This window comes from Osmia bicornis, chromosome 9 (assembly GCF_907164935.1).
Source record: "Osmia bicornis bicornis chromosome 9, iOsmBic2.1, whole genome shotgun sequence".
Lineage (NCBI taxonomy): Eukaryota > Metazoa > Arthropoda > Insecta > Hymenoptera > Megachilidae > Osmia > Osmia bicornis.
Window position 1 is genome coordinate 6,979,239 of NC_060224.1, and position 23,022 is coordinate 7,002,260.

The window sequence follows — 23,022 nt, forward strand, 5'->3', positions numbered from 1 at the left end:
CATCAACAACAGTAACGCGTGAGATTTGTTGATTCTACCGTTAGCGAGAATACAACAGTGAAATGTTTGACCAAGGCTACGATAATGCTGAAACGTTTGCATATTTGATACTGAAAGCTCTTAATGAGACGAACTGTAAGGTGTTAGGATTTTATGAAAAAATCTAGCAAATACTAGATTACACCATCAATTTTACTTTCGTCTGTTCCTAAACTTACTCTTAACAATTTTCTCATCTGCATTTCTCCTCGATCGTCTCTGATATAAAAATCATTGATCATATAATAATAAACTGTACTGTTACGTTGAGCGACTGATTTGGAAGTATCAAATAAAATAATTAGCATCGAAATGAAAGTTAATGTAGTACGTACCAGTAGTGATATTGCAGCCAGAATGATCAAAGCAGCTGCGTACCAGTGATTAACTATCCAACGACGAAAATTGGCAAGGCTTTCGTCCGATAGCAGAAGCTTTCTCAAAGTTGCCAAAGGACCACTTGGATCGACCTGTATAACAAACAACGTTGATCGATCAAGACCGACCTAGCTCTACAATTTATTATTCCAAGTATCATCATACCTCTCGACACTTCTGGAAGACATCACAATATCCATTGTAATCATTGCACGGTGTTCCTGGCTTTGAGAACATCGCTGGTATATCATAAGGTGGAGAATTCCAATCGAAAGATGATCTATGTATCAGTGCAAGAATCATCGTTAATAGTTTGCTTTGTAACCCTGGTTAAAATAAATAAGAAAGAATATATGTGGTAACGTACAAACAAGGCTGATTTTCTCCAGGAAGACGACAACAAAGTTCGCAAGCTTTCGTTGGCGGATCGTTTGGTCCTGGTATGCACTGACAAGATTCTAATCCGTACGCAAGACAGATACTACCTGTACATTCCTATGAGGAAAAAATGACTTATACCTACGCTTGGAAATAATCAGGATACATAAATAACTGCATTAACGCTAGATTGTCGGAGTGAGTCAATTTGACTCATTTACGATTTTATTGCTATATATATAGAGAAACTTAAATAATTTTTAATAGAATTATGAAATGTATACAAATACTAATTCCTTCCCCTCTCTACTCCTTAGTTCCAAAAATCTGTGAATCCGGCAATCTAGTATCAAATGGTCAACTACTGGTTTACGTTTTACAAAATACTCACTCCCATAAAACACACAAATTCGCGATTACAGATTGTCTTGTTAGGTTTGTTGATGGAAGGAGGGCAGTAGGGTGACCGACCATCGCAGAAGCTCGCGTCGCGACAACCATTGTCATCTCTGCATTTGTCTCCGAACCTTAAGTTACACTCGGAAGTACAGCATGGACCCTGCGAAACGAAACGTTGAAATACCCTCGAAAAGAAACATTAAAGATTTCTCTTTAATCAACATACTTGACTAGGGCTGCAAACTGATCCTGGCGTAAGTGTGCAGGGTGTTTCACCAGGTGGTGGATAACGACGTTGAGGAAAGCAACAAGAATCTCTACAATCTTCCTCCCAACCGCAGTCGCATTCTTCACCCTCCTCGATGACACCGTTCCCGCACAATGACACTTGTGGCTCTGAAACAGATGTATTCATTTATGTCGTATATGTTCGATTACAGAGCGCACGGGGGTATATTCAACAAGTTAAATATATCATTGGATATTAATAAAAGTATAAAAATAATTTATTGGAAACTGACCAGTAAAACATCCCTTGGGCGATCGAGCTTTGCTATTCAAAACTGGATTTATAGCGTTCAAGCTGCACGGGCTGAAACGATTATTGTTACGCTTGTCGCCGCTGGTAGCACGAGCGAACATAATGAAGTTTCCATCCTCTCCACCGGGCGTGCATTGTTCCGGATCGTGCTGGAACAAAGTAAAGTGGAGGCTTCTGTTACGCGAGTATCGACAGACCTAGAAAAACAGGCTACACGTCAAGTTCTCTTCTGCGTGGCCTGAGAGAAGCATGCACCTGTATTATCTGATCAACAAAATGAGCACGTTGAAGTAGATTCACCACTTTGCCGAATAACGTTATGGAAGTGGCGAAGATGAGGAGCACTGTCATTTTAGATGAAAATCTTGCTACGTTGAGAGAAGTAACGTTGTGCTTACCGGTGAACCAAAGTTGTGACCAATCTCATGGGCCAGAGTGACGTGGGAGACTGCAGGTGGTACGTGCTTGCCGTAATTCAATAAAGTCACTATTCCGGTGTTCAACGACTTCATGCTGCCGCGATAGTGCTGCAAAATCGAATCATTGTAGGGGTTAATGTAAAAGGGAAGAACCATGGCCTTTAACGCGTAAAGTACATTTGGTTGTCCGGGGAAGTTTCACGAATTTTTCTGAGAGAGCAGTAAAAAATTTTGATTTGGTTTTGATTTCTGCGAGCGGTAGTTTGTGGTAACCAGTTATTTAGACGTTAAGATTTAATTACAAGAAGGAAAAGTACACCAATTTTCCATAAACAGGTAGATGGACTTACTCCATTCTTTTCACAAACTCCGCCAGCATTTTTCAAGTCACCAGTCCAGGCTAGTCCCAGTGTTCCCATCTCAAAGTCCCGATACGTGAACATGTAAGCTAAGCAGAACGCGTCGTAATCCTCTTCTGTAATAAACGAAAGGAGATCACGATTTCTTATTAATTACCCTACTTTTGCGAGAAACGAGTATCGAATACCTATCACCGAGACATTGGCAATCACAATGGATTGCAAGAAGGATTTATTTACCAGAGAACAGTTCCAGATACTTTTCCACGCCGTAATTCCCTGGGAATCGATAATTCGGATCCCTCAACGCATCCTCGCTGTGAACTTTCACGCGTTTTATCATGAAGCTAATGTTGTCCGGCCTTCCATCCTGATTGAAATCTACGAACAACAAGGAATAATACTGTACCGTCTAGTTACAAATCCATCTCGAACAATTCCAAGCTACGAAAGCTCTCGAACATCTCTGTTCTCCTCTATCTCTCCGTTCTAATAACCGGATTCTACTCGACGGAGTTAAGCCCGTCTAAAGATGGATTTCAAGACGGACGGTTAAGTTACAAATGCTTATCGGACCGAGAGAGTTCGAGAGTCTCGTTTCTTTCGAGCGGAGATGATTCGTGTTTCAGATTAGATTGCCGGACACCGAGGGAAAGATTTACCGGTGTGCTTGTAAATCGAGTTGACCCTTTGCACGTGTCTCGTCATCACCTCGATGCAAGCTTCCTCCGTGCCGTATCGCGCGTAAAATTGATGATCAGCTTGCAGGTACAGCATACACGTAGTTTTCCGTGGATCCACCGTTGCTCGTTTATGTAAATGCCTCGCGATACGATCACCGTCGTTCGTTCTGAAACGAAACAGCAGCAATTGCAAATACCATTTTATTATGTGTAATAACTTTAGAAAATTTACTCGACACTGTACGATTTCTATAAATCCAAGAAATAAATGATAAATGCTTGGATTTTCGTGATTTTTGTTAGGGGAGCAACACTCACGTATCTGTACGTGCCACGTTCTTATCTCTCTCCGATGTTAAAACCCTTGCACTGTTTTCCTTCGAGTAAAGAGCGAGCTTCTCGCCGAGCAACGGTTCGTAATACGTTCGGGAATCGTTCTCGAAACTGTTCCTCCTGAAAAATATACAGAGAGCTTCGAATTTCGTGTCTACACAGATACACGCCAGGGATGCGCCTTAATTCGTGCAATTTTTAGTACACGAGCGGTCAGCGTACACGGTTGCCCAGGGGCATACGAGAACGAAGCTGTAAAAATTTTCAAGCCGTTCAATTAGGAAATTACTAGCTGGGAATTTTCTAACAATTATTTTCAATAAACACCGTAATTAACCGAACGAAAAGGTGAACGAGAAAGAAACGGAACGGTTTAAACTGATTAAAGCAGACGCTCGTAAAGGTAAATTGCCAACGATTCATCCTGAAATGTTTGAAGATCCGCGGTTTAAAGCTCGTTAGACGTAGCTGCGCGCTTAACGTACGCCTACGAATAACGCGGCGGAGAAATTGCTAACGAAATTAGCGCGAAGGAGCACCGGTGTTCCGAGTTGATAAACCTCAGACGGTGCCAGACGGTTCAGCAACAACCTGGTCCCTTTCTCTCGTTAGATCCATTCTCATCCTCGGTTAACGTAACACGATTATTCACCTCCCTTTCCATGTTTCACACGTGTTATCCTGTTACATTAACGAACGCGCCTGTAACCAGCGATTCTGGAAATCTACGCTTTCCAAATCGCGTCAGAAGCATGAATGATTTTCTCGGAATTTGCATGTATCATACTTGATCATCCGCGAATGAATCGCAAGCTGTTCTAGGAGTTAATTAAATAACATTTTACGCCAACGTGTTCACCTTTCCGTGAAATCGCGAAGAGTTTCTCGATGGAGCTGATGACTGGCACATGGGATGATATGTCGCGGGGTCAGAACGTCCGAGGCGCGATAAGCGATGCTGTGATAGGCTGGCGAGGTGTCTTCTTGTTTGTCCAGGTATCTGTTCGTAGGCTCGATGTAGTATTCTTCGAATCTGGTGACCACGGTGCCGTCGAAAAGACCATCCTCTGTCACGATACCCTGCACAACCGCGTTCTCGTCCTCTGCAAATTAAATATCGTATTTAATCGCGCATATTCGGAACCCTCATTTTTCTTTTTATTCCTTAGAAAAAATTATTACGGAAAATCAATGTTGGCGTAGCTGCGCGAAAACGTGTCGAATGAGATTTGAATTTCATACGACCGTGATCGCTTTGGTGAAATAACGCTGATTCATTTTCCGATAGAACGTTCCGTGGGGTTAAAGCCTGTTACCGAGGAAACGGTCACGAATTATTTCCCTCGAAATAAAGTACAAAGGATTTGAAAACAAAAAGGAGAAAAGAAAAAAAACGAACGGAAGAGGGATTAGAGAGGAGGGAAAAGTGTAATCCGCGAAGGGACTGTAAGAGAGAAACGTGAAGGACCAGGAGGATGATGTTGGAGAGAATTTATCGCGAGATAGATCGACGTTTTTGCTTTTCCACTCGAACGAATTGGCCGCGGTGGCGCGCGTTATCGACGTAATATCGTTTCTTTCCCGGGAAAGCATGACGGGGCGGCGCGGCGCCAGGGAAAATAAGCAGCACGTTTGGGAATTTCTTTCCCGTGACGAGGGAAAATATTTTCTAGCCGTACCAACGAAAATATCGACAGATTAAATAGTTAAACACCTGAAATACCAAAGTGTTTAAATATTTGAATAACTCGCATGTAATATGCAATTTATTACCAGTTACCAGGGGTCGATGTAAAAAGAAACATCTCCTTTAGGATTCACCGAGATCCTTGTTAAAGTTAAAACCAACCCTCTGCTTTTCCCCGTAGCGACTACGTTTATTCCAGTAATTGGCTATTCGCACGGAAATCGAGCGAGTCGTCGTCTATTTAGATTCAGGGAACTCCGGGATAACTTCGTTCCGTGTCTCCACCTTCGTCGAGGGTTTCGCTTCCGGCTGGAGCGATAGATTTCCGAAGCAAACTCTCGAATCGAAAATTGTCTCGTCGTTGAAGTAACGATGGCGAGAAGAAGACAAAGCGTACGAACGATCGGTCAGAGACGAAAGAAGGGTAGAGGGTATCCATTTCCGTCATAGCTGTCGTCTTGCGAGGGAATTACATCGTTTCGACGATTTCATAATTTCCGGACGCATCGTTCTCTCGATTTCGTGGAAAACTAGGTCGAAAAATCGAGGAATTCTTAAGGGGATATGCTACCATTTCAATGGCTAATATCTTACTAAATAGATATCTGAAAATGTATCATAAATTGTAATAAAAAAAGATCTTGCAGTGTAAAGGGTTGATTTTATCATCAAATCATCGGGTATCCAGGAGGGGATTAAACGAGAGCTTGGCAGAACGAACGAGAAACGAACAAACGAATTATCGAAAGTCTTTTTTCCCTGCAATTAAGTGTTTTAAATCCCTCGATGAGTAAATTCACCCCTCGCGCTAATCGATACCCTCGAACAAAGGAAACGATTGAACAAAGGGTTCTCCGGCTCAAACGATCTCCTCCTGATGCACAGCTACGGGACCAATGAAATTACCATTTAAGAGAGAATCGAAAATTTCTCCCTCGAACGGTGGCAATCAAGCGAGAAAAGAAAGGTACGTACCCTCGTTATCTTACGATACATCTGGACAAATTTTCCTACTCGTTGTTTCTATTTTCCCCCACACTTTCGTTCGCTTGAAAATCCATTTTCGAAGTGAAAATACGACAGGTATATCGGGGACGAAATGATTCGTGAAATTTTCCGAGTTTCCCTGACTGTCTGGATTCAACCGGTCGATTTGCATACGCTCGATACCGTTCGTTCAAACGTTTCCGTGAAAAATAACAGACTGATCGTGGACACGCGATTTAAAAACACTTAACGAGAAAAATAGCTATTAAAAAGAAAGGAAATTGTATAAGATTTCGTGGAAATCAATAGCCTGGTGATAGCCAGAATTTCAATCTATCGAGACGTGTACCAAAGTCAAGTAAATTCACCTTCGACAGACTTAAGGTACGTAAGAAGTCTTAAGAATCCTCTGGAAGTCTTCGCAATTCAATTATTCAGCCTTATATTCTACAACTTATTACGAGTACAAGTTATGAAAAACAACGTGTATCATAGATAATGTGCAGAGCGTCCGAGAAGAGGAGTTACATGATAGATAGAAACGTTAATTCATTTAACATATTGACTGATGTGTCAGCTGTAGCGTGGATCATTCATGAATTTCCAGGTAAACTTCTGAAGCATCGAGAATCCATGGTGTTCGAAACTTTCCTTTTATCGTAGTTGGAAAATGACGAAAACAAAAGAGCACAATAGTACCCCAGGGAACGAGAAGAAAATCAACGAGTCCCCCATCGAATTTCCCGAGTTGGCTTTTGTTTTCGCGGTCGATGGCAGGCCATCCGGGTTAATTCGATCCAATTTCACGCACCAGATTAACCCTTTTCGTAACTACTCGAACCCAGCGACCGAAACGTTTTTCTAATAATAAAAGTACGATATTTTTTAAAAAATACGAATAAAGAAGTTAATACAATTGTTGTATCTCATATACGCGATGGTTCTCAAATTATTTCTGTTAAATTTTGTACCAAAGGGTTAATCCCGTTTAGTAACGAATAAATAAATAAACAATTTGTCGAAAATTTCACTCAATTTTTTTACAAACTTTTATCTCTCCTATCCAAGTTAAATTCAAAACGAGTTCCCAAAACTTCTCACTTTTAATTAGGGGTAGCTAGACTAGGAAAAGCAAGAAAAATTTGTGATATTCCGGTGTAACAGTAAAAAAAAACCTTCTCTCGTAAGTAGATAAATTCCCTAAATGGGGTATACGGTAAGGAATGAGTTAAAGTTAGCCGCACGACGGAGATCTGCGTTTTCTCTTTCAATTTTCGTGAAAAGAGGAGGAAAAAAATGAATGCTTCTTCCCTGTAGGGTCACCGTTAAAAATCCTGTCTGGCGTGAAATTATTTCCAAGCGTTCCTGGAGAAATCACGTTTCACTAATGCGATTAGCGCGAAGAGGAGGAAAAACGGGACGGAAGAGGATGTGACCGGTATCCTCGAAAAACACCCAAGGAATACGTAACCAGCTAACAAATATTAAGAGATTCGTTTAATCCTGTATTCGTTGAGATTTAAAGGATCGTTCTTCCTGCGTGGAAAGTTTTCGAAAAATTTTTTAACAACCACGCGTAAGCCAGTTTATCGCTCCTTCGACGATCGCGAATAGAGTGCAACGTTACGAGCGCTTGAAAAGAAACTTTTTTCAACGAGATACTCAATGCTTTTAGCAGTTATTTAATTTCGTAACTGAACGCACCTGGATCTGAAAGTAGAGCTATCGTTAACGATTCGTTTGAAAGACGAGAGAAGTTTTCCGTCGCAGAAACGTTACGTTTCCTTTGGAATTGAAAGTACAAATTCGAAGGTAGCCAGGCGAGCGTTGCTTCAAAATTGCAAGATAGACGATAATGTTGTGCAACGGCGTATAATCGGCGAGAGAATAGGGACGAAAAGAATAGAACGTTCGCAGGATGCAGCGAGGGAACTGTTTCAAGGATAACTAGTAGAATCGGGCATCCTTAGAAAATATTCCCAACGTTTCATTAGCATTTCTAGATAGTTTCATCAGGGATCTAAGGTCGTGCCGATGTCAGGATGTAAGTAAATTGTATATGTAATTTTTTCTACATATTAGATTTTTTGTGGGACGTATTAGTAATAATTAATTTTCAAATTTCAAATTTCAAACCTTGCCATTTCACATTATTTGTACCATAGCAATATTACTTGAAATAATGTTTTTCTATCGTTTTCTTTTAATTATTCAGGCGTGTGTAAATTGCGGAGCCGGTCACCGGTGACCCCCATGGCGTTCAACGTGTTATAGTCTTCGCAACCGTAAAGTATTTTCCAGTTGAAAGGGACATCGAAACGATTCAATTTGGCTGAAAATTCGCAACGGAGAGTGTTGAATGCTGCAAATCCAGAGCGTATCGCTTGGCTAGGTTGAGCCGCGTTAAAATCAGCTGCAAACTCTTCCCAAGCGTAATTGACCCATTTCTCCGGGGCCAGGCTTCAACGCAATATTCCAGTCGGCGGCGGCCGGGCCGAGTAACTCAGCCGACGAGGAAGAGTCCGGTTAATTCGGTTTCATTCGAAAAGAGGCCGACGGAAGGGAACCTTTTTCTTGGTTCTCTTCACCCTTGCTATTCAATATTATATTCCGCGGCCAGACCGAATCATAAAGAGCCAGTTAATTTAACCTTTTCGCTATGGATCGCTACCACAGAGAATTGAAAAGTCTCGAAAATTGAAAAGTTCTTTGTTACACTTTGCGATCGAAATAGCTTCCTGTCTCTGATAACTCTAAATTTTTTAATCATTTGTTCGTTCACGGTATCCACGTGAAATTAACGCAATTACTAGGTAGGTAACGAAGATATTTAGGTCACGTCCATTCGAACATTCACTCCTGTAAGAAATTCAGACAGGATCAATAGTGTTCTCCGATTAAGTTCAACGAAAATTCATTATTACAGAACCGTGCTTTTAATTAAACCGTCCGACGTCCTCTCTGTCCTCGAGATCCTTCATAAACTGCACGGCAAAAGAATAATCAACTCCTCCTTTCTCCTCCAATTAACAGAGCAGGAAATATTCTATTTCGAGGCGAAATACGAATTATTGGAATCCGGTCTAATTTCATTTCATTCAGCCTCCGAGAGAAGCCGGGAAGAGGATCGGAGAAAAAGAAGAGAGAGAGAATATTCGAAGGCTACGGAATATAGGCAGAGAAGAATAAAACAGACCAAAAAGGATTTAAAAAAAAAAATAGGAAGAGCAGAGTCCGATCAGGTGGTGCAAGGACTGAGCAACGTGAACTGGGGAGGAGGGTTCAAGCGAGAGAAAGAGGAAACGGAAGAGAGCAAAGAGGGTGAGCGAAAAGGTTTTAGGGGTGTGTGCAAGCAGAGGAGCTTTCACGGAGCCAACCGGCCGCTTTTACGGAGAAAAGCTCTGGCGCTCGTTAGTGGAAAAATCCAATTTAGTCGGTGAACAGTTAGCGGGACGGTCCGCGAACGGAATCGCGAACAATACGCGCAACAAACGCCATCGTCACCAGACAGATACAGAGAAAATATGCCCAACGAGCTTGTTTTATTGATTAACAATCGAATTACGCCCAATCGACGGCGCATTGATTTGAATCATCGGTGCACCCTCTGCTTTCACGCGTTCGTCCACTATCATTCTTTTTTCTCTCACTTTTTAAAACAACCCACCCTGTTTTCGGTAGATATACCTCAGTAATATTCAGTATCCAATATCAGCCGAGTCTACTATCTAACGTAGCAACGAATTGATCTACGAGGGTAAAAGTGCAGTTTGTTATCTCAGGGCACTTCGTTCAGCCTAAAGAGGTAGCTCTTTCAAAGATCGCCTCGAGCGGAATTTTCTAAGCGACTGGCCACGCATCAAGCGGAATTCTCCATTATCGGTGCACGCCAATCGGCCGTTTCCGGCCGGGGCAATTACACACGGGTACACCGTCAATTAGGCAAGTTTAATCGGTAATCGGATTACCAGTGATACGCGTTATGCCGCATCGTTGCACAGTTGCACAGTACGTACACATACATCAACCGGTCGAAAAGTCAAGTTAATTTAATCGTTGCATCGTTCGAGCAATTACGAGTATCGCAGCGCACATTACTCAGTAGGATGACAAACTGTTTTTATCGATCTACGTTTTAGCCCAAGTTCATTTCATCGTTTATACCAGGCCTGGCCAAACCAAATGATTTCACGGGCCACTTTGAGTTGCGAGCTGCACTTTAGGTAAAAAATATGATTCAATATAATTAACTCTCGAGTCTTAATTAATGAGAGATTTCTTTATCCTTTCTTTCCCGTAATTTTTATAAATCTATATTTACGTTCGACGTTGCACGTCTTAGCTAGTTTTCTAAATTGGCATTAATTAATGAACCACGTGATGAACTCTTTGTAAATTTCATCTTCGAAAAAAATGTTTCACAAACATTAAGTTGGAATATTTCTCGGATGTAATATAAGTATTGTAAAAATTAATTTTTGATGCAGACGCTTTATTTCATTGTTGCACTGTAACTTTATTTCATTGTTACTCAATTAACTCCATTTGCAGATTTCCAGGAACAATGTTCACGCCAACATGAAATGGGCACGAAAATATTTCAAACATTTTATCATATTTTGCTAATTCTGAGAAACGACTATTAAATGCAGTTATAAGTTTCTTTATTTCATTAGCATATTTCGAGAAATTTATCTATTATTGAATAAAATTTAAAATTTTGTAATGTGGGAAAAATTTATTTTATATTAATCATAAAAAATCGCCCGCGTGTTGACCAGGCCTGGTTTATACGGTATCAATCTTTTTTTAATCAGATGTTTCATAGGACAGAAGCTATGAAGGATGGAGTAAGCAAATGAGTAAGTTAATTTATCGATCATCTGATTAATCAAAAATTGGTAAACATAATTTCAACCCGTGACAAGGTTCGTATATATCTTCGATAGTCGTAATCCGTGTACAGTCAAGGTATAATTATCAAAATGTATCCACACATATCTGATTGTTTCATTTGCAGCGTGCCTTCTAATTACGGATCCATCGGCACGCTCATCTGCATAGTTCTATGGCAGGGTGTCGATTATAATTTTGCTCGCGAGCCTTCAAAGCTTTTGCGGTCAACCATTATTTGTCCCGAGTTGTGTTTGCCTGCTTGTTACATTGTTTCGCGATCGGTGAACGAGCTTGTTAATGAAATGCATCGTTTAACCAACGAGAATCGAACGGGAACCTAGCTGATACGCGGGCATTTGTATTCGATAGCTGGTCTATATAGAAACTCTCGTCTCGTTCGAAGTGGGAATAAATTTTCGTGACTTATTCCGCACGGATCGGCAAAGTGTGAACGCAAGCATACTTTGGCTAACAATTGCGCGTTGAATGTTCGCGACGTGATTACGAGGAAACTTTGCATATCTGTGGAGAGAGAATGGAATTATGAAAGGTGTACTCTCCTTCGGTTAAAGCGGAAGTTCCTAGTTCGCTCGCATCTCAGAAACAATTCAGTTGCGATTGTTTGAAAACGATCCTCTACAAATTCGACTGGTATAGTGCTTGTTAGATCGTTTAAACTTGTCGATTGTTAAACGTTTGAATAAGCTGTTTAAACCGATCTGATATTATTCAAAGCAACCGCGAAATAACTAAGCAAACTCTCGATTAATGTTCTTAATATAAAATAGCTGGTTGTCGGTAAAGTCAAGTTGCATTGAGCCATGCACAAAAGAGATAATGCCTGGAATCGATGTGTAGATCGTTCATGGCAGTCAGGTCGAGACCTTTTGCTGGTACACCTTCAATAGAGCATTTGGCTGCTTTCCAAACGATCGCAACTGCGAGGACGACGATCGAAATGAGATTCCGGCTTGGATGTTCAGGATCGAAGCAAGGATTACTCCTATCGAAGGACGTCAACCGCCGAATAGCGTATGGGGGGAAAAAAAAAAAAAATACAAATTCCTGCCTCGTCCTGGATTATCGTGTATCCTTCATCGTTCCAGCGAACGCTTTTACCCGACTATTTTGACGCATGCATCGCTCCGGGTTCGTTTTGTCAGAGCTTGAAATTCCAAACTCGAAAATTTCCGATGCTTTGATCGGTATCGAAAACGCGACCGTTTGAAATTGAATATTTTCAAAGTTACACGCCATAAACTTCCTGTGTACGATTTCGCAGCCAATGGGCTTTGAATTGTTCGACGGTATCGTGTATCGAGAAGTAAAAGAAAATAATAATAAAAAAAAAAAAAAACAAAGCACGGTCGGCGACTTTTGAATTTAAAAATCCGCGATTTTCGTTTTCCAGAATAAATCCTACAACAGGATTTCCAGCATTCCATGGCGTACCGATTTCCTGCACGGCTGTTGCATTCGTATCGAGATACGTTTTATATAGGACGCCTGTGTAAATGTTGCTCGAAAATTCTGAAAGCTACGAGAGGATTCAATTCTTTTTCCATGTTGTCGAGAGATCAAACGTTCGGGTAAGAGGAAATGTAGATGAAAAAGAAACTCACCTAACACAGTGCCCATGTAGGAATGCGATGGATCGAAGTCGATGGGTCCTGTGGTGCTCTCGAACGTTGCATCGTTGCTGAACAAGCTCTTGTCTCGAATTAAGCGAAGCGTCCATTGTCTGAAAGGATAACGTGGATTATTGATATGGTAAAATTCTATTCGCGGTATGTAATGTTGGGAAACCGACAGGATCGAATACCTGGATTAATTAACGACTAATCGTTACTCGTTACGATCGACCCCTGACGATCGACGACAATTAAGTCGTTCATCAAAGTACAATAAGCCGAAGAAACGCAAGGTTAACCAGCTGTGGCGTTTTAAAAGGTTTCCTCGATCATGATTCATTCTGTTCCCGCGTTCTTCACCGGTGAATCTGTACGGAAAACCAATCGAAACCGGTAAACCAATCTTCCCCGTGGAAAGGCTCGATTGCGTTGGTCGAAAGAGGATCAAACGGAATTTGCATAAATGCTATGAACTTGAGAGCGAAGTTTCATCGTTGCGTTTCTTACTGATCCCTATCGTCGATTCTCTCCGCGTGATATCGGATTATCGGCTTCCTTTTTTCCACCTGAGATTCGAGATTATTATTACACGCTTTGAAATCGATAACTGATAGGTTATGGGTTACGGAATATGGGTTATGGGTCATCGGTGTTGATACTCGGTATCACTTTATTTCCCGTTGTATCAAAATCATCGAACCATCCTCGAAAATGTCCACCTTTAAATAACTACCAAAGCATAACGAGTTCCTCGGTAATTGAATTGCTTGATGACCAGCAAGAGTGTCGAGTGTCGGATCGTTGGTAACAAGTAATCGAGCTCGAATCTGGTGTCATTGAACAGGATAGAATCGTGAGATCTGTCCGGTTACTCGTGATTCAGCGATTCCTGGACGATGACGTTGACCGTGGTACACTCGGGCTTCCCAAAGTGTTTTCCTTTTGGGGAAGAGCGAAAGGGGTCAGCCAGTGTTAAGCTGAAGGACGAAACCAAGTAAACGACTGGGAAGAACAGGTAGACGAATCAACGTCGTCGTCGCTGCGATTACTCTCGGATGAGGTATATTAAATTTAGAAACGTGAAAGGATTCAAACGCGACCGGTGTGTGACATTGAAACACACGGATTTGCTTTGGCTTTCGACGCGATTTGCTTTGCTTTGCTTTACTTTAGCCGCGGATTGCGTATGGAATGCGGCGTGTGCGCGACCGCGTAATCCCGGATTCGAGGCTAAATGGATTAGGTTTAATTAAATTCGCGAACGAGCCGGGGATTATGCGAATCCGCGTAGCCGAACAAAATATTCCAGCTTCACTCTACTTTCAATTATTCCCGCTCACGTATCGAATTGGCGGAGCGAGAAAGAGGCCGCGAAGACAAAGGGAACGGATGCTAGATTTCGAATCACGTTCAATGCTTTTAACGGGTTAGGCCACTCTAGAGCAAGAAAAAATAAGGATATTTTGGGAATTTTTTATTTTGAATTCTACAAACGTGCCTTTATTTTACAACTAATAATTAAAAATTAATTTTGTATAGTGATTCAAGTCAAAATATTCTGCAGCATTAAGACACCTTTTAAGCAAAAAAGAAATTAGATTTTGTTAAAATTCTAGAGTGGTCTAACCCCCTAATGCCAACCAGCGGTTCATCGAAGATTCTCTTTCGATATTTTTAATTATTCGATTACCTACATTGTATTAGAGGCGTCGATCATTTCGCCCCCTCTTAACGAGCACAATAGCGGCAATTTTCTCTAGCCGGAGAACAGATTTCGGTGAAAATTTTCCAGTGTTCAACACGAAGCCAACAAAAGGAGGCACCAAGAGGATCCTTCTTCTCCTTTGTCCCGCGGAAAGAATTTAATACGAGGCATTAGCATAAAGAAACGAGCCACGGAACGAGCCAGGGCATTACGCGAGGTATTAACGGAAGAGCAACAATTAGTCGTGGATCCTCGTGCCTCGAGCACTCGCCGTCGCATCTGGTGCAATTATTTTCCTAACTCGATACCGGGGCCATTGCGATAACCGTGAACCTTGTTTTCCACTCATCCCCCCGTGGTATTCGTTCTTTGTACCTTTGAAATTCTTTCGCTTATGAGATTCGTAAGGAAACGTTTGAGTACTCGCTGTCTGAGAAGTCTTTCTATTTTTTTCGCATAACACTTTTATGCGAAAGAAAGAAATAATATAACAAGATACATTCCCTATGCGTGATCAAGGATCAGAGAAAAGAAGAGGTCAGTTTCACGAACGTGTCCGTAAAGAAACGGGCTCTGAAGCGTTGGTAGTGGTAAAGGGCCGAGGGCAAGTTGCTAAACAACGCGTAGAGATGTAGGAGAGAATTATGCCCGGGTACGAGCCCGTTGCCCACGTACAGGCAGTAAAGAGCCATGGAAATATTCGAACGGGATCGTCCCTGGAAAAGGAAGTCCGGTCCCGTCGTGACAAAGGTAGAGGGAAACACAGCAATAAACTGTCTCGTAGATCGTTTGCGAGCGGTAAGTTAAATCGCGTCGGTTCGCCCGATACACAAAGAGGACGCGTCGCGTCGCGACGCTGCACGTACCGGGAGTTCTTTTTCCTTCTCCCACGCTATTATCTTGCCAGTTTGTACCAGGTGCAGCAGGCTGGAAACACCGAAAGGGGGGCGTTTGGTGGGCGAGGGAGAAAGAAAAAGAGGAGGTACGCTTGGTACGACATCGAAGAGGGTGGAGTGCCATCCCATCCTCTCCACGCTCTCTGCTTTACATTTTATTGCCTGCCGTGAATTCGACCGATTTACATAAAGAGACGAACGTTCTGCTTCTCTTCCGTCGACCGCACGGCAGCGCGATTTTCGCTATGAGAATTCGCTAACGCGAATTTTTCCGACGTACCTGTACACCGCTGTTCGGTACTTTTCTTCTTTATTTTTCGAGGAATTTGATACTCGATATACGCTCGGACAGGTACAAATGATTATTCATTAGTGTAAACGAGCTAATTGTTTCGGTCTTTTTTCTCTTCCGCAAGAATGTCATAGTTGCTGCGAGTAATAGCGAACATCGTCGTGGTTGACACGATGAATCTCTGGCACGCGCGTTATGCGAAACTTGAGCACACATCGATGCTTAGAAAGGTGTCGACCAGGTTGGGTGGGGCCCGAAAACGGATCGAATTCACGACAGGTAAGGTTCGCTTCGAATTTTCATTTCAATTTCGCATAGAATAGAATATATGTAATCGCTTCTTATAAATGCTACTGGAATTAATCGAAGATACGAAATGCTATTAATTAGCTGCCTCAAATCGTGGAGTAACATGGTCGACTTAGCGGCCGGATTGATCGATTCGAAACCATGACAAACAACCGCAAACCCTTCGATCGAAGCGTCGATCCATCGGTTCATTAATCTAGTAACGTTAAGTCACGTTTTTATAAAAGCTTGTTTCCGTTTCGATCGGGCAACGGTGAAATAAAAAATACAAAAAGTTTCATTTGAAGTTTAACGAATTCCTTTTTATCCGAGATAGAAAGCAATTAAAAATTTCGTCGATTGAAAAAGTTTAATGCGAATCCAACGTAAATGGAGTGCGACTCTTCGATAATTGAATATTTAATTGCTCGCTAATATTTCGTCGAAGGCACGAAAGTTCACGAGTTATATTCGCTTTTCCTTCTAAACGGAAACAGCAATTATAAATTGTTGAACCAGTCGTCGCCGTTGGCTTTGCACGTGGAACATTTATATCGTCCGGTCGTGTAATTAATTTCATTTAAGGGAAATACTGGAAAGCAAATATAACGTAATTTCGTGGAAACAGAGAGAGAGAATTGTATTATCTACGCGGTCGTATCGCTTTCAAATGTCAGGATAGCTTTGTTTCCCGGCTTGATATAGCGCCAAGTATCCACAGCTAACTCTGTTAATCTACTAACGCGTATCTACTACACCCTTTGCCGTTACGTCCACGTGTAACACATTCGCGTACGTTACACACAATTCTATAGAATCTACACGAACTTGACCTTAATTGGATCTATGCCTATTGACCTAACCGATCGATAGGCGAAAGTGCAATGAATAGGATCGCTGAAAGTTTCACAAAAGATCAAAATCTTCTCCTTTGGAAGAAGAAGAAAATTATTGTGATAACTTCTCAAGATCCACTTTTGCACTAATTGTAAGTGATGCCATGAAGAGTACCTTGAGTTATCATTGCTTATGTTTCTGAATAACTATGTTCTGCCGAATTTATTGCTGTTATACCAGATTTCTGTATGACGCTGCACCAAGTATTACCTTATAGGCACGAAGGTTTTTGTTAAATTTTCTATCAAAAGGGTTAATCCTGTTTATTAACAAATAAATAAATAAACTTACCTGTCCAGTGCTTTCAGATGCAGCAGCAGAGGTTGATTGTCGACCACGTCGGATAGATCGCGACGCATCCGGTTACGATGTTGTCTCAAGGCTGCGGTATCATAAGAGGCTACCTCGTAATAACCGATGTACGAGCCATGTGTGATACCTGAAACACAATCACGGAAACACCGTTCCATTAACTGGCACGTAGAAAAGAAACGGGGAACCTTTACTTTCAGTACCATGCGTTCGACTAGGAATGGTTGCATTTATCATGCCAGCATTCGATCATCGCCGCTACGTAATCAACAATCGCGATTATTTCATACGACCAAAAAAGTAGCTATCTTTCAATTTTATAATTCGAATCGTCTGCGTTACATATCCTTGAATCGGTCGAAGGTAGAAAACTACTCATCCACCGAGAATAGTACTCGAATAATATGACACGTTTCACGTGAACCTCCAAAGTTCCTCTCGCTTCGCGGCCTTTTAACAGATCCGAACGACAAAAGAGAAACTATTGTAAGCGATTCTAAGGATCTTGCAAAATTCGGAGCTGAGCGGATCATGGGCCAGGACTTTCACCGCCACAAGGATACCACTACGATTTCGCGAGACTTATTCCGATGGAACGGGACAGCTTTTTGAACGCGACACGTTTCAAATCGAACATTCTTTCATAGATCATTTATATTTTGTAAAAATTCATCTACAAATTAGAGCCACTCGCATAAATTGATGATTTTACATAAAAATCATTCATTCTTAAATGAAAACTGAGTTAAATATGATGGATTGATGCTTGTAAAGTTATGATACACAGTTGAAAAAAGTGAAAATTCTCTGGAGAACTCCATCGAAGATTTGTGGAAACATTTACTATTAATAATGAATGTCAATTGATTGAACATCTGATAAAATTATGGGCTAGAAATAAAGCAATCAAAATGAATTGCTTAAAATGCATCAAAAGTGTGCCGAGAAGAATTGAGGCAGTAAATTGCAGCAAAAGGCGGCGTTACGAGATACTAATATACATGTGTAAATATAATCTTTTAAATGTATTTGTTTATTTTTTTATTGATTAAAAATTACACAATATAAAAACGGCGGGGTTCCGAATGTCCCCCCCAAAATTGAGATCTCAGGTTCGTTCTAAATTGACTACAAGAAACCGATTAAAGTTGGTTTCAGAGCTGGATGTCTTACCGTTTTCGAGATATCGTGGTAAGGTTAGGTTATCGAATAGCGCATGCGCAGTATTGAATAGCGCATGCGCAGTATCGAATAGCGCATACGTAGTCCCAAAATTGTACAAAATTTCTTACCACGATATCTCAAAAACGGTAAGACATCCAGCTCTGAAACCAACTTTAATCGGTTTCTTGTAGTCAATTTAGGTTATATGTGTATACCGAACCTGAGTTCTCAATTTTGGGGAGGCCATTCGGAAACTTATCCGTAAAAACCTTAAAATTGTGGCTCTATTTCTACACAAACACGAAAAACCCATTTTTCATACCATGGCTCTAATAATTTGATCACACACTGTAAATCCCTGGAAGAATGAAGTTTAACGTCACCTCGTGGCGTTCTTCTACCACTTCACGAGGCTTGTAGCTTACGCAACAGTGACCAATAATCTAATTATCGTGGCTCGTTATCGATGCCTCGGCCCGCGGCGGGTTAGAACACGACCACCCTCGAACGGATACTTTGTATCGGATTTTCTATCGTAGCCCATGGCGTATGCAATGGAGCCTTATCTGGTATGCTCTCGCATCGACCCCAAACCGAATTACAATTTGCAGTTGCTCGCTTTGCTATTGTTAATAATTATTCGTGTAATTTATTTATTTATTTAGTATAAACGGCTGGGTACACTTTACAAGGCGTAACAAAGACCTCGATAGACCTAACAATTTTTACCAAACGGTAGTCGGTAAAATGTAATGAGCTGTAAATGAGCTTTTTCAATTTATTGATGGTATTAGAAAAAAATTAGTAATTTTATAATATCTTGATATATACATTGCATTGCGTTAAACGATGGCTTAAATAATTATCCTTACAATGTACCGTACTACCTACCTGCGTTTCTACTGTGGCAATCAACGCGTTAAACAGCAACGTTCACCGTTGCCAGCAAAAAAACACGACTGAATCACGGTAGAATTGCGAGCGTATAAAACCTCGCGTCGTATCTGCGGAATTTCTTTCACTACGTTCGCAAGCTGAATCTACTCAAAGAGCAACCTTAGTAAACAGTTCTTTCAGTAGGGCCAGATGTAAGCGACTGTGTCCTACTTACGTTTAAAAAGCAACGCGTTAATTACATTCGCAAGACAACCGTGAAAACAGTGAAAAAGGGGTAGGAAATTGAAATCTCGTGACAGCCTTTCCTTCGGCTCGAAAAGCGTCGAATGGTGGGTTAAATGGAGTGAAAAATTAAGGGTTGCCACTGGAATAGGGTGGGTGAATCCGACGCAAACGTTTGGAATCGAACGTGACTCACCTTCGTTGGGATGGGTGAAATGAAATTTCATAAAATATTAATTAAACTCACCTGTATGAGGTGGCGCGGGATGAAGAGGCGAGGCGATGGCTACGATTAAAAGAAAATTGAAGACCGCGAAGAAAATCAGGCTAGTTCCGAGTCGGGGATGAGGTTTGGTCAGATTCAAGGGGTACATCGCGGCCCTTTGGACCCCGTTGTGCCCTATGCTACCCTTATCCGCCTCCTCCTCCTCCTCCTCCTCTTCCCCTTCTTCGTCGACGGTCAGGGCCGTAGCACGCATCGGCTCGATGTTCTTCGGCCCAGCAACAACTAATGGCGCTATCTGCCTTTCGTCGAACAACCGACCACCACACTTTGCGAGTCACCCGCCAGGCTCATCTCTCTTTTTCTTTCCTCCACCCTCTCCTTCTTCCTTATCTTCCTCTTCCTCCTCCAACGAACGTGCTTCCGCCACGTCCTCTTTCTCTTCTTCGTAGGTCGCTCAACCTTTCGACCCTCCTTCGCTTTCAACCTTTCCTTTCTTTTTATATCTTCACCAGGTCCTAGCTACCTTCGTTGATCGACTCTTCTTTCGTCCTCACGATCGATCGATTCGCCTCCTGAGGGAAAAAAAAGAATGATTCAGGATTGAATTAATTTAGAAATAGGCTTTCCCTGACGAGACTTTTGATACTTTCGGCTTTCGGCCGTGTTTGGGATCTTTGTTATAGGAGTGTCTCCTCTGTCACGAGGGTAAATTTGATTAGAAAGATTGATCGTTCACGGGGTGAGAATGGTGATGTTACCGGTGTCAGGGTTGTAACTTTTCCCAAGCGTGTTTGAATAGAAAAAAGAAAATAAAGGATCTATACACACGCACAGGCGTCGGTGTTCCTGCAAAAGCTAACATGTTTTTCCGTGCGACGTTCGGCAATAACATAAACTCACGATGGACAAAGCTTTTCGCGATGGACAAAGTTGATCGTTACAGAGTACAGGACGATTTCGAAGCTTAAAAAACGTGGAAGCTTTTCATGCGTGATAACGGCGTTACACGAAACGTTTTACGCACTCAGCCTAGCGCACCGCAGAATTTACTCCATTCGCCGGTCGTCGCGGTAAACTTCCGCCAGGAGCCGTGGAAAAAAATGATATTCAAACTTTATACACGAATCGACGTCTATCTCCGCGTTTCTAACGTCCCGGCGATCACGGAATAACGGGTTGCAATCTTCCACGATGTTATAACGCGATGCGCATATCTTATTAATCATCGAAAACAATGTAGTGTGAAGGATAGAAGTGGAGGCATGGTAAATCTTCACGCTCGCCGGTAAATTATTTTACCTTCGTATCGCGACGAAGATGGTACGCTAGACTGACTTTGATCACTGATTTGGCCGCGTTGTAACTCGTAGAAACGGAAAGCCGATTCACGAGTTACACGGCTCGTCTAATTTCTCCGCGCTACCGCTTCGATTTTTACCGTTCTTGCAACGGTAAAAGATCGCGCATAATATATCGGGCAACTTTCGATTAGAAAAAGCACAGAGAGAGAGAGAAAAATTGTTAGCAATTATAAAAATGAAAAAGGAAATGCGCATTGTAACGTTGAGGTATGCGTGTCACGTGTGAGCGAGTTCGCAGGAAGTCGGCGAGTGTATACTTGGAGAGGTCCCTGGTGCGCTATACTAGTCCTACACGCTCGTGGGATATTTTCTAAGTACTGAAACAGTTTCCACGGGTCACGGTATACACGTTTTCGGGGCTCGGGTCAAAGGAAACACGATTTTCTCACTACAGCACGGTGTTTCCTTTAGGGTTCCCCATTATGAATTCTCTGTACGAGCCGATAGGGTTAGATAAGGCACGCTTTACTCTGATAACCATTGAATAGAAAATCATAGAGTATTTCGCTTTGCCATTTAGTGAGCTAGGTAGTCGTTTCAATTTTTTATACTACGATTTGAGGGCTTAACAATCCTCTCTTTTGACTTAACACCTCCCTTAAAACACTGTTTATCGAAACGGTGCGCCCGTCTTGCGGAGAAACAAATGGCTACAAAAGGAGAAAGGTATAAAAAAAGGTAAAAAGGAAAGAAACGAATTCAAGCTACGTCTCCGCGGCGACAATTTGCAAAATTGTCTGGCGCGCACCGCTCGCTCGACGATCCACGAATGATAATCGTCCCACGTAAAACCGCGATACGCCTTTGTCCTCTTTCCACGATGTGCAACGCGCGATACACGCCTCCGCGAAAGAACAATGAAACGACGAGCAGGATGCAATGCGAACACGCGACGACTGTGCGCTCAGATCTGGCCAGACGAAATATTTAATCCTTTCGGGACGATGAACCTTCACATATGCGTTCGAAGGGGACGCAATATGTTTCGGAAACCGAAGATCCTTCCTGGTAAATCTATAACTCAGTTTTTCAGGCATAAAAGATTTAAAATTGGATGATCGATTTCCTGGGTATCCTGACTGTAGGCAAAATTTGCGACCACTAACCACTGTAACATAATAATAAAAAGAAAAATCAAGATGTATTCGATGAGAAAATAAAAAATTTGTAATTTTTCACTTTGTTTAGTGATTTACTATCTACATTAGTGGAACTAATTTTAGACACTTAAATTTCGCATTTATTCAAATTAGTTATATTTTATATTCTAATCATTGCTATCTAATTTTAGGCCGTCGCTTATATAAAAAAATCAGTAAAAAGACCATTTACGGCCATACTTTTAATATACAATAAAAATTACAATTTCAACACATCAAAGGAGGTAGAAAAAAATTAATATTTCGTTGAATATCCTTTCATCCTGTGATTGGCAATTTCACACCATGCGACGTTTCGTGTTGCCAGGCGGAAAAACAAAAATAACAGCACAGTTTAGATTTTTTTAAATTAAAATTTTAAAACAATCTGAAACCAAATCATGTGAAAATATTAAGTATAAATATTTAGAATACAGAATATAGATTTTCTGCACAAATATGAAATAAAGAATATTTTTTATTCAAAGTGTTCAGAATTAATTCCACCAGTGTACCTAAAATATCCTGAATTCTTTTTTTCCATAAATATAGACTAGCATTATGGTATTTGCAAATCTCTTCAGGCATGTCAGTTCGGTAAAACGTTCCTGAAAAACCCACAAAATAACTCGTAACAAAACATCAACCAGGAACCATAAAGAAGCGTTAATGGTTCCTAAAAGCAGCTTGAAGCGTAGGTTTGGCGAGCCGTGACCGAGGTCGATCAGGCTGTATGCACGCGAAATCTCGTGGTCCGCTGTCCATTTCCCATTTCCGTCGAGTGAAATTTCATCGATGCTCTCTCGAATTCGAGCGAAACGTAATACGGTATAAAAGAGATCGACGGAAAACCGCAGGAAAATATAGCAAGCACGATGGTATAGTATTCTTTG

At 41.5% G+C, this 23,022-nt stretch overlaps 1 protein-coding gene across 3 annotated transcripts in view; it reads right to left on the reverse strand.

Annotated features, from left to right (window-relative positions):
- The window catches only part of LOC114874433 (disintegrin and metalloproteinase domain-containing protein 10-like), a 30,694-nt gene that overhangs the window by 4,427 nt on the left and 3,245 nt on the right, over nucleotides 1-23,022 (reverse strand). For 2 of the 3 annotated variants that reach the window (XM_029183682.2, XM_029183683.2), the window contains exons 6-20: nucleotides 19,651-20,201; nucleotides 17,100-17,247; nucleotides 12,722-12,840; nucleotides 4,389-4,632; nucleotides 3,515-3,649; nucleotides 3,176-3,363; nucleotides 2,754-2,894; nucleotides 2,505-2,629; nucleotides 2,134-2,262; nucleotides 1,716-1,884; nucleotides 1,421-1,590; nucleotides 1,187-1,354; nucleotides 785-912; nucleotides 583-697; nucleotides 375-509 (exon numbers count right to left, since the gene is read on the reverse strand). In XM_029183682.2, the coding sequence (XP_029039515.1) occupies nucleotides 375-509; nucleotides 583-697; nucleotides 785-912; nucleotides 1,187-1,354; nucleotides 1,421-1,590; nucleotides 1,716-1,884; nucleotides 2,134-2,262; nucleotides 2,505-2,629; nucleotides 2,754-2,894; nucleotides 3,176-3,363; nucleotides 3,515-3,649; nucleotides 4,389-4,632; nucleotides 12,722-12,840; nucleotides 17,100-17,247; nucleotides 19,651-19,882 (2,346 nt within the window). In that variant the 5' untranslated portion in view covers nucleotides 19,883-20,201. Of the gene's footprint in view, nucleotides 1-218; nucleotides 259-374; nucleotides 510-582; nucleotides 698-784; nucleotides 913-1,186; nucleotides 1,355-1,420; nucleotides 1,591-1,715; nucleotides 1,885-2,133; nucleotides 2,263-2,504; nucleotides 2,630-2,753; nucleotides 2,895-3,175; nucleotides 3,364-3,514; nucleotides 3,650-4,388; nucleotides 4,633-12,721; nucleotides 12,841-17,099; nucleotides 17,248-19,650; nucleotides 20,202-23,022 lie in introns of all 3 variants that reach the window. The other variant, XM_029183684.2, reaches the window with a different exon arrangement.